This window comes from Aspergillus bombycis (genome assembly GCF_001792695.1).
Source record: "Aspergillus bombycis strain NRRL26010 chromosome Unknown contig00003, whole genome shotgun sequence".
In the NCBI taxonomy this organism is placed as follows: Eukaryota; Fungi; Ascomycota; class Eurotiomycetes; order Eurotiales; family Aspergillaceae; genus Aspergillus; species Aspergillus bombycis.
Window position 1 is genome coordinate 364,524 of NW_019170005.1, and position 14,420 is coordinate 378,943.

Here is a 14,420-nt window from a genome sequence, read left to right on the forward strand (position 1 = left end):
TAGAAGTGGTTGGCTATTGTGACAATCTGGGACGCCTTTATCTTATGGTGTATCACACTGGTCTATTGCACTTACTCTTTCTGGCCTTATCCTATGGTCTGAAGAGTTTGTTTGTTTCATAGTAACAGCAATATCCTAACTTGTCATTTATCTGTTTGTACATCTTTCCACGAATCAGTGCTTGTTTTCCATGTTGGGCCTGAAGAGACGTCTTAAAAATTCAAAACAATAAAGCAGACCCATTCAATAGGGCAATGGCTCGCTAATCCTACTTGATATCCAAGCTGCGTACTTGAGATTTCCGCTTCTCACCATTGTCCAGTAAACAGAATTTGTATAGTTGAGGCCAGTATAGTTCTTTACATTAAGGGATGATGTTCACCATATCATACAATTGAAATTTGCACTATATAATACTAGTGCTCATTCTTGGTATGTCTCAGTATATACGAGGATAGATGGGGACAGTAGGCTTTCCCGTCCACTTAAAGTCTGTGGATTTCCCACGCAGCACAGTCCGAGAGCAGATGGGTATGTATCAACCTGTTTGGAGCTCTAGTGGAGGTACTAGCAGAGCTAGTATTGCAGTGTACGACTGGATGGATATCACTCTCGGAACGGATAGTAGGTTCTTGTTGCCTGGTAGACTGGCGAGCGTTAGCCGGGAATTATGTTTAGGGGGGATCTGGAGAAGATGGAAGGCTGGATTGGCAAATGGCTTAAAGCTAGTGAAAGGGGCTGAGTAAGAGCATTAAATCCTAACTCTAAGATGTCTAAGATGCTGATATTTATTTTTGGTATCGTATTCATCTAGAAAACAGCCTCGTCATCATTATCCTGGTTGTCCTCGACATCCATATCGTCCTCGTCGTCCTCATCAAGACCCTCGAAACTCATGAATTGTTCATTCTTGGCGTCGGTCTCTTCCTCAACCACAACGCCATCTTGGACTTCACAGTCCTGAGAAATTTGGTCAGTAGTCGATCCGACTTTTGGGTATAGTTCGTACGCACCTTAAGAACGGACTCTCGTCCGACTTGACTGTATCTACCCACTGTAGCAATATCAGTTCACGAACTAACATAATTTGTCTTTCTAAATTGTGGCTCACTTACCGATGCATCCTGTGAGAACACACTTTGGTCCGATGACCGCGTTGTCCATAATTACACATCTAGTTTAGATTAGAGACTATGCAGCGTTAGGATGTAGGTAGAGATTAGAAACCTACCTCGTCAAGCGAGCGCCGCTGCAAATTTTTGCGTTAGGCGAAATGCACGATTCTTTTATAACACATTTTTCTTCCACCTTTCAAGACGTTAGTTGAACTGTTCAACAAATGAAAGACTGGGTGTTTTACCGTCACGTTGGATCCTAGTAAACAGTCGCCTTTCGTGACAATAGATTTAGAGGCAATTCCTTCAGGAGTAGCAATCTTCGAGGCATGGCTGAATGGCGAAGCAGCAGCACGGCCAACCTCTTCAACAGAATCGAGCTTAGCGAGACGCAGTGACATCGCTAACACCAAAGCGGAACTGTCAACGCGCCGAACGAGTTGCTCAGACGACTTGGTCATGTATGCTAGGATTGATGGCACTTCCACCGAAGACTGGTCATTGAGAGTGGATTTTGTAGACTGAGCCTCGGAGCCCTGGGCATGGGTAGTGATCATGCCACGAAGATCGATTTCTTCCTCCAATAAATCGCCGTCATTGCTTCCGTGATCCTCTTGATCCTCATTCTGCCCGCCCAATATCTTATTAATCCCGAGCTTTTCACTCAGCCCGCGCTGCCACTCCGCTTTCGCCCAGTACCCAATCAAGTCTTCACTCACGGACTCAAACCGCTCCTGGTACTGGGCAAACGATTGGACCCACTTAGGCAGAATGTATAAGTGTGCATCACGATAACTGGTTAACATTTTGACTGAGGCATGCTTCTCAACCAAAGTATGGCGGAGTAAGAAGCTCTTATCTTCCTCTATCTGCTCTTTCAATGTATCCATCGGCATCGATAAAACCAGTTTCGAGAGCTTATATCGCGAGACAGCAGGGACCTCATCTTGTTCGAGAGAGGTGATTGCCATGAAATCTGTCGGCTCTTTCTTGACCTCGTCCTTAATGCCTTTTGCGGGATAGAACACGGATAAGCCCCCTTGGGAAGCTGGGCCCAATTCGCCTTGTGAGACTAACCATGCCTCAAGCAAATGTTCGCCGGGGATATCGCATAGTAGATCGCAGCTTAGGAGCAAGAAATTAGATCGAATACAAGCTTGTACCTCTGGTAGTCGGAGGAGTTCCGCTGTTCCTGTCGTCATCTTGAGATCCTTCGGGGCTATAACGGTAGGTGAGGGCGAAGGGAGCGACGTAAGATAAGGATTTTGTTGTAGAGCGGCCTTAAGAGGAGTGAGAGCGGAGGGAGGTGTAATCAGTATGATATCTAAACAGTTAGAATTATCCCAAAACCGCAGAACACAATACCCTGCAGGAGGCGCGTAGCCACTACTCACCAGTTATTCCTGCGCGCTTGCACCAATCCAGCGGGTAGTACACCATTGGCCTTAGCTGAACATCAATTGATGTTAGTGACTTGCTACTGGAGCCGGCTCTGAGATTCGCCAACACATACTGCTATGGGAATTAGACATTTTGGATTCTCTTCCGGGTTGGAGGAAATTGTATTCAAGCTCTCGCCGGGACCACAGAGGATCAGAGCTTGGAAGCCACTGCTTGGTACGGGCGTTGAGTGCACCATTATGTCTTTGAGCCCCGCGGGCAATGGTGGGGTGAAAGAGTTGGAATAAATTCGGCCGGTGCGGCTCGGAGAAGGCGTCTCGGAATGGCTTCGGTGATCAAGAAAAGACCGGGAAAGGGCCGTATGGCAAGTCGCCGCAGTTACCCTTGGTTCTCTTGCCGCAAAATGAGAGTCGCGAAACCCACAGCAATAGCTTGTGATTCCGCTCGCGATAACTACGGAGGTTTTTCTTCGGAGAGCTGCACGTGACGATAGGTGAGTCAGGTACCACTGTCATCAAGCAAACAATGCAAAATACCGGGCCCTAGCTTCCTGGCCGCCCTGCAGATTCCTTTGTTCATTGATCTTTAATGTCAGTCAGGCTCGATCCGACAGCTAATGGGCGATCTTGCTTACTGCAAGGGTAAGTGATGTTATTAACCGGAAGACGTATAGATAAGCTCGTTCAAGATACAATGCTTGTTTTCCTATTGTACAATATAAAGTAGAGATTATAACACATTCAAGAATGATCCAAACATTCGTTAGTATAGCATGGTGTTTGAAACAGGCTGGCTAGGCCAGTAACGACCTGTCCCATTTTCAGTGGTGCGAAAACACACTCAAAGCTTACGAGGGCTATGAGCAGCTGCACTGGACAGTGCCTGGCCACGGGCCTTGGCTGCCATCTGCAGTAGCTTGGCAGTTCTCGACGGGTGCCAGACCCGGCTTCCCAGAACCAGAACCCAAGTCAGAAGGAACAAGCTTCCAGCTTGATGGGCAGACGCAAGAGGGGTGGGAACAAGATAGAGTAATGTGGAGATACCAAGGCCGACCTGGCAGAACGCAAATGCAACAACTCCGTGCACACCCTTCTTAGCAGCAGGTGGGAGAAGTCGCTTCATGGTAGGGGACCGACGAGTGTATGCCCACAGTGCCATAATGGTACTGAAGGTAGTCATAGCTAAGATACGATGATCCAGTTGAACAAGAGACGGATTTTCAAGCATATTTCGCCACCAAAGGTCAGACCTGTCCTCATGACGTGAATATCTTTCGTCGAAGAGCTCTGACTTGGGCGGCGCCAGTCCTGTGCCCATAGTGGGGAACTCATTGTAGATGAGACCAGCGTCCAGACCAGCAACCAGAGCACCAGACATGGCCGTCACGAAGACAAGAGCAGCCAAACCAGCAACCGAGCGACGGAAGATCTTGAGTTTGGGGTCACGGAGCGAGTCCAGCAACTTGATGCCAGCCTCAGGGTCAGCCAGCAGGCGGTGTGAGCGGAGAATAGCAAGACCGTTCCAAAGCATCGCAACGTAGCAGACGAATGCAGCTCCAAGGTGCGCCGTCAAACGGTATTGGCTCACCCGGGGGTGGCTGCCCGGTGCAAAGAGATCATCCTTGAGTCCGGACTTGACCATCCACCAACCGATAAAACCTTGGAAACCAATCAAGCCAGCAATACCACCAAGCCGCAATGCCATCGGCTTGCTGACTTTCTTGCGAGCTACGAAATAGAGAGCCGGAAGAACGAACGACAGACCAACAAACCGACCCCAAAGACGGTGAATCCATTCCATGTAGTAGATCGACTTAAATTCAGAGAGGGTCATGTGCGGGTTCAACAGTTGAAATTCAGGAGATGCGCGATACTTTGCGAATTCAGACTCCCAGTCTTCTGCATTCATAGGGGGAAGAGATCCGGTAACAGGGCGCCATTCTGTGATGCTCAGGCTATACCAGTTGGTTGTCAGTATTATATTATTATTAGGATACTTCTGTAAGGGGAAAGCGCACCCAGATTCTGTCAATCTGGTGAGGCCACCAAAAACCACAATACCAAAAACGCTAGCTGCACTGCCTAGCAACCAGTATGCCACCATCTTGTCGCTGACCTTAGGAAAGCTGGATTTCGCATTGGAAGCACCTTCCTCAACAGCATTCACTATTGCGGAACCCGAGGCCGACCTTCTGAAGATGTTGGGAATTGCGTTTTTCGTTCTTGAGAATGAAGCAGGCGAGTTGAGCTTGCTGGTATTCCGAGTAAAGGGCGACACGGCGAAATTCTTTGGGAAAGCGGATTTCGTCGCATAATTCTGGCTTCGCCCTAGACATTGACGACAGGTGAAGAATTCCTTGGACAGCCGGGGAGTAAAACTCCGCATGAGGGACACGGAGCTCCCCAAGGAAGCCATAATGAGTGGTATGGCAGCAATTGATGTTTGGAGAAATTGTTTTGAACCTGTGAGACAAATAAATTGCGGGAAGTTGCGGACAGAGGAGAGGCCGAGACCCCGAAGGGGGCGCGAACCAATCATGGTGGCATGATTTCATCGTCTGTTGACGTTCAGTGAGTTTCCGACAATTCCGCATACCCTAAGTGATATTGATAGTGTATTATTTGCATAATACATACATTCTACACTCCTGTAGATGCGATTGTAGTCCAACATATCCAGTTCGAGCGAATTGGTTCGGCAAAAGGGTTGTATCCGAAGATGTGCCTTAATAGGATAAATGTCTGAATCGAACCATTGATTCCTTTAACTACGTCTGGATTGCTATATCAAAAGTTATCGGTGGGAATTAACCACTAATATTGTATATACAGTATAAAGAGAGAATTGAATGGAGCAGGGAATATATCGAAAATTCTCTCACAGAACAAGTACTCTATATCAGGCAGTTGTCCTGAGGCACTACGTAAGTAGATAAGTGCCTATCCAGGTTTAGCGCCGTCAAGCTCCGATCATCTCTTAGAATGGGATCGCCAACCGACACAACAGCTTCAAGGCAATTCTCCATTTACCCACGAAGGACGTCTCGCGTACGTCTAAGAATATGTCGTATGCTGTGGAAACTAAGAAGCGCAAGTTTCATCGAGTTCTGGAATCATTGACGAAACCTGCGAATGCCGAATCCTCCACCAAACCAACCCCCGCGGCAACTACAGCAGCAGCAGCAACAACAAATGAACGAATCTCCGCGGACTTGGCAGCGAAAAAGGCTCGCTTGAGTGATCGTCAAGATGGAACTGACCTTGCATCTGTGCGAAAAACGGTCTTGAGAGTTGCTCGTTCAAGCTCTCGAGATTCGTCAGCCTCGTCCTCGTCGCGGCCGAGTTACGTCCCTTGGGATCGCGAGCGTTTTCTTGAAAGACTGGAGACGTTTCGCCGGGTTGATCGATGGTCACCGAAACCGCCAGCTATAAACGAATTGGAATGGGCTAAGCGCGGATGGGTCTGTTCAGATGTGTCGCGAGTGGCATGCGTAGGAGGGTGTGGCGGTTCCGTTGTCGTCAAACTACCAGATGAGCTCGATGAATTGGATGGGTACGACAGCGAAAAGGTGCAAGAGAGGAAGGAAGTTCGTAAGTTGTGACCGTGCTATAGAGTCTTGGAGTTATGGTAAAGATATTGAACTAATTCTGGTATAGGCGCCAAACTCGTTGAAGAATATGCTAGTCTTCTAGTTCAAGGGCATGGCGAGAATTGTCCATGGCGAAACAAGGGTTGCGATGGTTTGTCCTCCCGATACAAACTGTAATACTCCCCACTGACTTGCCTAATAGCTACGATCCATCGTTTGGCCTTGTCCAACCCTGATACAGCAATCTCTGGTCTCCGGACACGCTATTTGAATATCGCTAAGATGGCCGACCATCTACCATCTCAAGAAATCATTCAGACCCCTGAGCCATTTGACCTCGAGACAATAATCAAGATACTTCCCGATGATTTTGAGAGGATTGAGGAACATACCGAGATAGCTATGCCTCAAACTCCTCAACGCGTCGATGAAAACCAACTGGCTTCCGTTCAAAGTCCGCCTACGCAGGAAATCTCGATTAATAGGACTGCTTTTGCGCTCGCCTTCTTTGGGTGGGACTCCGTCGCAGATGGTGCAGCAGGCTTGGCCGGCTGTGGTGCCTGCTTCCGGCGCTTGGGACTCTGGATGTACAAACCGAAGGACAACGGCGATATATCTGTTTACGACGCACTTGACGTTGCTACTGAGCACATGGAATACTGCCCATGGGTCAGCGGCAAGGCTCAGAGCGGTACCGGAAAGTCATCTGAGAAGTCAGCCGATCTACGCAGTGGGTGGGAACTCTTGGCTCAAGCGCTCAAAGTGAAGCATCGCCGACATATTCGATCCACGGTGTCTGTCGATAGCCGTGCCGTTTCCGAAACCCCCTCCGCGGATGGTCTGACAGCTGACGAAGCAAACAGCGAAGCCAGAAAGGCTAGCGACCGCGAATGGTGGGCAAAGCTGCGACGGATGAGACAAGTACTGAATGTCAAGTCTCCAAAGAAACCAACTGCGCCATAATTTTGTTCTTCATTCTTTCTTGGGTTTGTTTTAGCTATGCAAGCGTGGCGTTACGGGTATTGGTTTCTACGTGTTAATGTCTATTTGTACAGTACCTAAACATATCATAGAGCGAATTATTCTATTGCTCAGTTACATCTTGCATAGCAATGCACCAAACCATTGTACCGGTCTTGACTCTTTCCTGTGTCCTGACACTCTGCTTACAGCGGTCTACGTTGTCAGTTCGAAACAAGTCATACGACGTCGAAAGGAAGAGATGAAGGAGAGTTGATGGTTACGCCATTAAGCCTATATCTCTATGATCTGGGTCAGTTCAAACACGTAGAACGATGTCTTTTGTCGCTTTATTTCTGTACACATGATCATAGGGTTTCGCCAGCCCCCGTTTTGGTATTGGATGCTGGGCAAGAACGAGTCTATACAATGCAAATATAGCGCTATCTTTCCTTCGACGCGTCATCATTCATGAAGATTTCATAGCGACACTGCCACAGTGAACAAAGAAGACAATGATGTGCTCAAGACGATTGACTCCCGGATGCGGTAAAAGGGAACCCAGTTTGCGCAACGCAGGTTTGACCATAACTAGGGTCAGGAAAGAACACATCGTCGCAAGCTGTTCCTTTCACTCTCCCTTCAGAGAAGTTTCATTCATAAGCCATGAGTCTTCCAAAGCGTCGAGAAATAACAGCTACCAGAACCACGCGTCATGGCTAATGAGAACCCGGAAGCGCAAGGTGCGGAAGGCGGAGGCAGTAAGGGCAGGAGCAGCAGTATGTACGATCCTGCACGGGACTCTTGGGAGGCTCAGGAATCATCGGCAGTACCACCAACACAACTCCAACCTTCTCAGTCCATTTCAGCTCTAGATAATCCACCGGCGCAAGAGATTTTGCCTTCGGTAAGTGTCTTATGTTTTGTACTGTGAGGGCCATTCTTTGCACTTTTGGAATTCCTCAATGTCCGTCCAGTTCATGCTTGTCCGCAGTGCATTTGTGTGCTGGTGCATGATTTCACCATCGGATTTTTTTCTCCAGAGAAAAATTTAATTCACTCTGTCGAGATTTTGCGACTCACTCATTATATACTCAACCTCTCCTTGCTAACAAGACCGGCATTATCATCAGGTTCTCGGCGGACCTTCCCCGACGACACAGTCCGCGGTGCGAAACACAACGTCCGCTCATCAAGAACAAATTTCTCGCGATCCACTTCCACCTTTAATAGAACACGAAAAAACAAGGCAGAAACCATCGCGATCATCAAACGCATATATATCACCTAGAAACTCTAAAATGTCTAGCCCACAAGCTGCCAGTCCAGCGCCCCCAGAGTCTACCGAGGCTCACAACGGAGCTCTTACCTCCCCTACGGTAATTAGCCTGAACACAACAGATATCCAATAACAAGGTAGAAACTGATGGGGTACCAGGCTGTACAGGAGGAACCAAGACCTGGGTATTCCAAGCGCAGACGTCTCCAAGAGCGGCACCAACAACTACGAAAGCGTGGCAGAACACCCCCATCAGCTTACTCTCGTCGCGACATGAATGAGTCGGCGCAGCAGCCCAATCGCAATGAGTCGTCAAACAGATCTCCCTCGCCCCTCGCTCCACCGCGTTCTCCATCGCCCGACGCGCAGGCGCGCAAGCGCAAGCGTCCTGGCGGTGGTGCCAGGATGGGCTTGGTAGATCGCGAAACTCTGCGTCGGAGACAGGAAGAAAGAGAGCGTTCTCAACAAGAGGAAGCTATGCGATTCTCTCAGAACCGCGGGGTGACTGACATTGTCCGCCACCACTACAATGCTGTTCCCCAGCGCGGAAGAGAGTGGCGGAAGACCGAGAGTAAGATTAAAGGCTTACGAAGCTTCAATAACTGGATTAAGAGTACTCTCATTCAGAAGTTCTCGCCGGATGAGGAGTTCGTGTCTAGATCCATTGGCACCAAGGACTGGGCGGATGACACCGCCCCACCCCCTATGGAAGCTAAACGTCTTTTGGTTATAGATCTGGGGTGTGGCAAGGGGGGTGACCTGGGCAAGTGGCAACTAGCTCCTCAACCCGTAGACCTCTATGTTGGCCTCGATCCAGCTGAGGTCTCTATTGTCCAGGCGCGTGAGCGTTACAACGGTATGCGGACTGGGCGCGGCCCACGTCGCCCCCGTGGGCCTCTCTTCCATGCCGAGTTTGCTCCTAAGGATTGCTTTGGGGAGTATCTAGGAGATGTCCCTATTGTTCAACAAGTAGGCATTGACCCTAATGCCGGCCCAGGTGGATCGGTGATGAGTTCACGCTGGGGCGGCGGCGGCTTCGATGTGGTAGCGTCCATGTTCACAATTCATTACGCCTTTGAAAGCGAGGAGAAAACAAGACAGATGCTGCGCAATGTGGCTGGGTGTTTGAAGAAGGGTGGCCGATTCTTGGGAGTCTGCCCTAATTCGGACATCATCAGCGCACGAGTGGCAGAGTTGAATGCGAAACGAAAGGAACGCGAGACTGCGGCGAAAAAAGAGGAGGCAGAGCCCGAGGATGGAGAGGTCGAAGAAGATGATAACAAGATTGAATGGGGCAATTCAATCTACAGAGTTCGATTCTCGGGTGATACCCCCGAAGATGGGATCTTCCGACCTCCTTTCGGATGGAAGTATAGCTATTTCATGGAAGAGGCGGTAGAGGAAGTTCCGGAGTATGTTGTGCCATGGGAAGCCTTTCGAGCGTAAGTTTTATCTACCGGTCCAACTACCACTGTACGATCGACTGACTGTCCTAGATTAACGGAGGAATACAACCTCGAGCTCCAGTATCGGAAACCGTTCCTAGAAGTCTGGGAAGACGAGAAAGACGATCAAGAGCTGGGCCCTCTGAGTGAACGCATGGGTGTAAGGGATCGAAATACCGGCGCCCTGCTCATGACAGACGAAGAGAAGGAGGCAGCCAGTGAGTATTGATCATGGTCAGAAAAGACCCGCTTGCTAACATGGACAGGTTTCTATCACGCATTCTGCTTTTACAAGGTCTAGCTTTTCTATACACGTATACTTTTTGACCTTCCATCAACTCAATCTTTCTCAAAGCTCTTGGACGCATATAGTACATGTCAATCAAGAACTGGCTCACGTTGCTATGTACAATTACATTCCACAGTAAGCCTAAACCGAGGCGATAGCATATATAATAATAAACTCGATTATCATATACCTATGATCCAGTAATTAAGCTCTAACCTCTCCACCTTATCTCCAAGGCATGCACCCCCAAGCTCCAGGATGGTAGATCATCATATCATGGCTACAGGAGAAATAAGTATAACCTAAACAAGCCTAGCGCCGTCGCGTCGCGTGTTGATCTCTTATCCAGCAACCCATCACTCCATCCAATATTAATTAATTCCTCTCCACCAAAAACAGCAGGACAAAGGTCCTCACGCCCTAACCAGCACCAAAATACCAGGTCACAACATCTCCCGGAACCCAAATCGAAGTGCACAACAAACCGGACCAGAAACCCGCACCCAACGGATAACCCACCCCAACGACAAGAATAGAAAGAAAAAAAAAATAAAATGACAACCCCAACCCCAAGCTCTTCGCGACACAGATCCCGCCACGCAAGCAGCAGCGTCCAGCGCCCAAGCCAAAGACCCCGAGCTTCAACGCCCCCACTCCCAGCCTATGAAGCGCCGATCGCACCCCTCCACAGCGCAGGTCAAATCAAGCTCCTATCCCTCCTTAAATCGCAGTCGCTGCGACCGCTGAAGACGCATCTCCAGCACGCGGAGGAGAAACTCACCGATTCGGCTGGGGAGGTTAATGAGCGGCTTACTGATGCGCGGGTGCGGCTTCAGCGGTTGAAGGAGCGGAGGGGGGAAAGGGAGGATTTCAATGAGGGTGATGAGGATGGGACGCAGCGGCAGGATGACGAGGAATGGGAGGAAAAGTTGAGGGAGTTGGGGGAGAAGGTCGGGGATGTTACGGAGCGGTTGGAGGCACGGATGCGCGGGACGATTGATGGGGAGATTAGGGTTGATGGGCTGGTTGGGGTGCTTGGGACGGTTGAGAGGGACACTGAGCTGGAGAATGGTGCTGGGAGGATTACGAGAAGGGGAACTAGACGGCGGGGTGGGGAGGAGGAGGAGGATGATGAAGAGGATGAGGATTACGAAGAGGCGGAGGAGAGTGTGGAGGAAAGTGTGCCGCCGACGAGGAGGTTGGATGAGTTACTTAGGGAGAACTATGCGGAGTGGGATAGGCTCTCTTTGACACAACGGTATGTATTTGGTTTTATTGTTGTTTTCTTTTCCCTTTCAGCGAGTTGGTTGATGATGAGGCTAATTGGGATGGGATGTTTGTGCCAGGTACTCGACCAACAATGCCTACATCGGGTTCTATCGAATTATTCACGAAGCTAAACATCCCGGCGAAGATATTCCTCCACTACCGCACGCATCAACGTGGTTCTCACACCTGGAAGATCCAGCTACGGCTTCGGCGCAAGCGCCCGATTCTTCGGCCCGGCGCACGCGTCGTCGGAGATCTCCTTCTCCGGCGGACTCAGATGAGATCGCCATCGAGAGCGAGCGCATATCGCTCAAATGCCCTCTAACTCTACTTTACTTCCGGGACCCTGTAACAAGTACTAAATGTCCGCATAGCTTTGAACGCGAAGCGATTGAAGATATGATTGCGCATAGTTCAACGACTGTTCCCGCGCCCCAGCCGGCGGGAGCCGCCGGCCGCAGCGCGCGTCGTGTTCGCTCCGTCAAGTGTCCGGTGTGCTCAGTTGTCTTGACTACGGCGGATCTCCGGACGGATCCTGTTTTGGTTAGGAGGCTGCGCCGCTATGAAGCGGCGTTGAGACGGGAAGCGGAAGATGATGAGTTATCCGATGGGGCGCGGAGAAGACAGTCTGGGGCAGCGAAAAGCGGGATCACTCTCGTTGACGATGATGGAGCCGAGGACGGTAATGAGATGGATGTGGATGATTCGGATTCGGATGATAGGCAGGATGAGGAATTTTTGCGCAGCCAAGATCATGTACGAATCAAACAGGAGATGAGTACAGCTCCTGTCGATGACGATTAGTAGGTGAGCATTTCGAATAATATCTCTGTAAATTCAATAGATACCCGATGGCGTTACTCGGGTTTCAAACAAGATTATTCTAGCTTGTTATTCAACCCATCGCTTCTGAGAATCAATATTATTGATTGACCCGTGATTAACCATGCCTGACAATCGGGACACGGGAACTGCTTCCTAGAGTACATCCAATATCCGTCGTGAAAGCTGGAGCATAAGCCATGATCCCAGTATGTGCCACAAAAGTCGACATGAAATAACAGAAACCCAAGTAAAACAGCCGTGCGCCCGCAGTAAACAATACTAACATCAGAAGAAGAAAAGATACGATGAAAAAAGTTAAGACCGCACTAACAGGGGTATTTCCAAGGGGCTATTGTCCTGCCTCGAAATCGTCATGAGGCACACAGATTTGTTTCTAACAACGTGTCGATATCCTCGATGCGGGTCCGATAGACAGTTCGCTAAAAAAAAGATTTCCAGCTGAACAACAAGTCGTGGGGTATTCTATTAACGCGGAGCTCTAGAGAAACTAGAACTGGATGACTCTGCTGCGGTCGCATCGTATCCAGACGCCGCCTTTCCCGAGAGCGAAAAGAAAGTAAACGTCCATAGCTCGATAGCGCAAGAAGATCGGCGATTCAATCACTAGAAGTCAACTTATTCGAGCAAAACTCAACGCGTTTTTTTTTCTCTACACCAAGGGACTTTTGACTGTCGTCCGATTACTCAAGGTTGACTCGTTTACTTCGTAATGAGGTTGAGATAATCAGCCACAATAAGCGTGACCATCCTAAAGTGGGTCCGTGGGGTTAGTGATAAGCACTTAAGAAAAAAAAAACGGCGTGGAGAGTGGGGAGACTAACGCATGGGGTGCGATCCGCACATAGTACGTCCCGAATCCGCGGTAAAACCTCAGCCAACCCTCATCCTTGGCGACTTTGCGAGCGCAATCCAGCAAACCCTTGTACGGCAACTGGCCAGTCTTTGGGTCTTTTTGCTGCTTCTGCAGACGAGTCTTGATGAAGTCGAAGGGTAAAGAAAGGAAACTGGCAAAGAAACCAGCGATAGCGGAAGCTGCAAAGGTCTGGTTTTGAGCCGATAGGGAAGTGTGGGCCTTCAGTTGAGCCTTAGATTCAGCGAAGAAGGTCAATTGGCCGACATTGAGAGCCATCGCCCGCACAACGGTCGGCAAAGCTCCTGCCCACAAGGCCGGGACACCCTCAATCTTTGAGATGCGGAAGAGTGCATCCACCACCGAACGATAGTTTGCTCGCGCCTCTGGGGGCTTCAGACCGTCTGACTGCATGCGCACAAGAGCCAGATCAGCCGGATTACCAATCATAGCAGCAACTCCACCAGCGGTAAGGCCCGCACCGGCGCGCTCCGCGAAAGTGACCTTTCTATTTGCGGCTTCGGCGCGCTTATTCAGTGTTTTAGTGAAAGTGTCGAAGAAACCCAGGCGGGCAGTAGTGTAGACGGCCTGGCGGAGTAAACCTGCCGATAGACCAGTATAGAGATCAAGGATCTTTCCGCCGGCAATGATGTCGCGGGCAACGCCGAACGCGGTCGGTCGAGGGCCGGTTCGTACACCCTCCCCTGCCAGCTGAAGGCGCACCTTAATCATGTCAATTGGCTGAATGACAGTGGTCGCTGTCATGCCCGCTAGGCCACCATTAATGAAAGGAAGGGCCGCGCGGGAGTAGGGGTGATGTAGAAAGTCCATTGCGGCCTGAGATTCTTTGGCAGTTGGAGATGCCATTTTGATCACAAAGAGGAATTACAACAAGCCTGGAAAAGTCAGCACACGGTTGTAGTACCGGGCGGGCACTTGGGCAGATGACGGCAATAGTAGGGAGAGCAGAGCATGTATGACCATCCACTAACCGATGGTAGCAGCAATCAGGAGACGTTATGCAAGTGCGACTGGAGACGTATGATGGAGAGGAGAAAAACGATCGATGAAGCTTACCAGCGAAGGATAGGGTAGTATATAGCGGATACTACACGAGAGACACGAAAAGAGGGGAAGAGGAGTAATAGAAGAAGATACGAAAATAGAATCCGACGTGGACGAGAAAAAGCAGGGAGAGGAAGTGAGGGGAAAGAGAAGAGATCGACTGAAATAGAAGGAAACACTGAAGTGAGTTCTGGTAGCCAGTCAGATGATAAAGCGTGACGCTGCGGGGGATTGGACAGCACATGTACAGTCAGTCATTCAAGAAGTTTGGTTCAGTCCCAGAGGAGATTTCTTGGGTTATAAGGTTTTCTG

The 14,420-nt window shown here is 49.6% G+C and overlaps 6 protein-coding genes across 6 annotated transcripts; 3 read left to right on the top strand and 3 right to left on the bottom strand.

Annotated features, from left to right (window-relative positions):
* Positions 1–810: 810 nt before the first annotated feature.
* ABOM_000935 (translation initiation factor eIF2B subunit gamma) lies at positions 811–2,754 on the bottom strand (the record flags this gene model as incomplete). The annotated part of the gene is made up of 7 exons (XM_022528065.1): positions 811–960; positions 1,014–1,054; positions 1,116–1,174; positions 1,232–1,308; positions 1,361–2,439; positions 2,510–2,564; positions 2,629–2,754. 7 exons carry the CDS (start codon positions 2,752–2,754, stop codon positions 811–813), a joined length of 1,587 nt encoding a protein of 528 aa, XP_022394168.1.
* Positions 2,755–3,356: 602 nt separating this feature from the next.
* On the bottom strand, positions 3,357–4,931 carry cox15 (cytochrome c oxidase assembly protein cox15; the record flags this gene model as incomplete). Its single annotated transcript, XM_022528066.1, has 2 exons — positions 3,357–4,470; positions 4,534–4,931. 2 exons carry the CDS (start codon positions 4,929–4,931, stop codon positions 3,357–3,359), a joined length of 1,512 nt encoding a protein of 503 aa, XP_022394167.1.
* A 646-nt stretch (positions 4,932–5,577) lies between these two features.
* ABOM_000937 (uncharacterized protein) lies at positions 5,578–7,068 on the top strand (the record flags this gene model as incomplete). The annotated part of the gene is made up of 3 exons (XM_022528067.1): positions 5,578–6,106; positions 6,173–6,256; positions 6,308–7,068. 3 exons carry the CDS (start codon positions 5,578–5,580, stop codon positions 7,066–7,068), a joined length of 1,374 nt encoding a protein of 457 aa, XP_022394166.1.
* A 712-nt stretch (positions 7,069–7,780) lies between these two features.
* On the top strand, positions 7,781–10,090 carry abd1 (mRNA (guanine-N7)-methyltransferase; the record flags this gene model as incomplete). Its single annotated transcript, XM_022528068.1, has 5 exons — positions 7,781–7,978; positions 8,199–8,444; positions 8,504–9,786; positions 9,841–10,007; positions 10,056–10,090. The coding sequence occupies 5 exons, from the start codon at positions 7,781–7,783 to the stop codon at positions 10,088–10,090; spliced, it is 1,929 nt and encodes a 642-aa protein (XP_022394083.1).
* Positions 10,091–10,632: 542 nt separating this feature from the next.
* ABOM_000939 (SUMO ligase MMS21) lies at positions 10,633–12,151 on the top strand (the record flags this gene model as incomplete). The annotated part of the gene is made up of 2 exons (XM_022528069.1): positions 10,633–11,336; positions 11,425–12,151. The coding sequence occupies 2 exons, from the start codon at positions 10,633–10,635 to the stop codon at positions 12,149–12,151; spliced, it is 1,431 nt and encodes a 476-aa protein (XP_022394174.1).
* Positions 12,152–12,892: 741 nt separating this feature from the next.
* ABOM_000940 (putative mitochondrial dicarboxylate carrier protein) lies at positions 12,893–13,910 on the bottom strand (the record flags this gene model as incomplete). Its single annotated transcript, XM_022528070.1, has 2 exons — positions 12,893–12,941; positions 13,015–13,910. The coding sequence occupies 2 exons, from the start codon at positions 13,908–13,910 to the stop codon at positions 12,893–12,895; spliced, it is 945 nt and encodes a 314-aa protein (XP_022394258.1).
* Between the last annotated feature and the right edge of the window lie 510 nt (positions 13,911–14,420).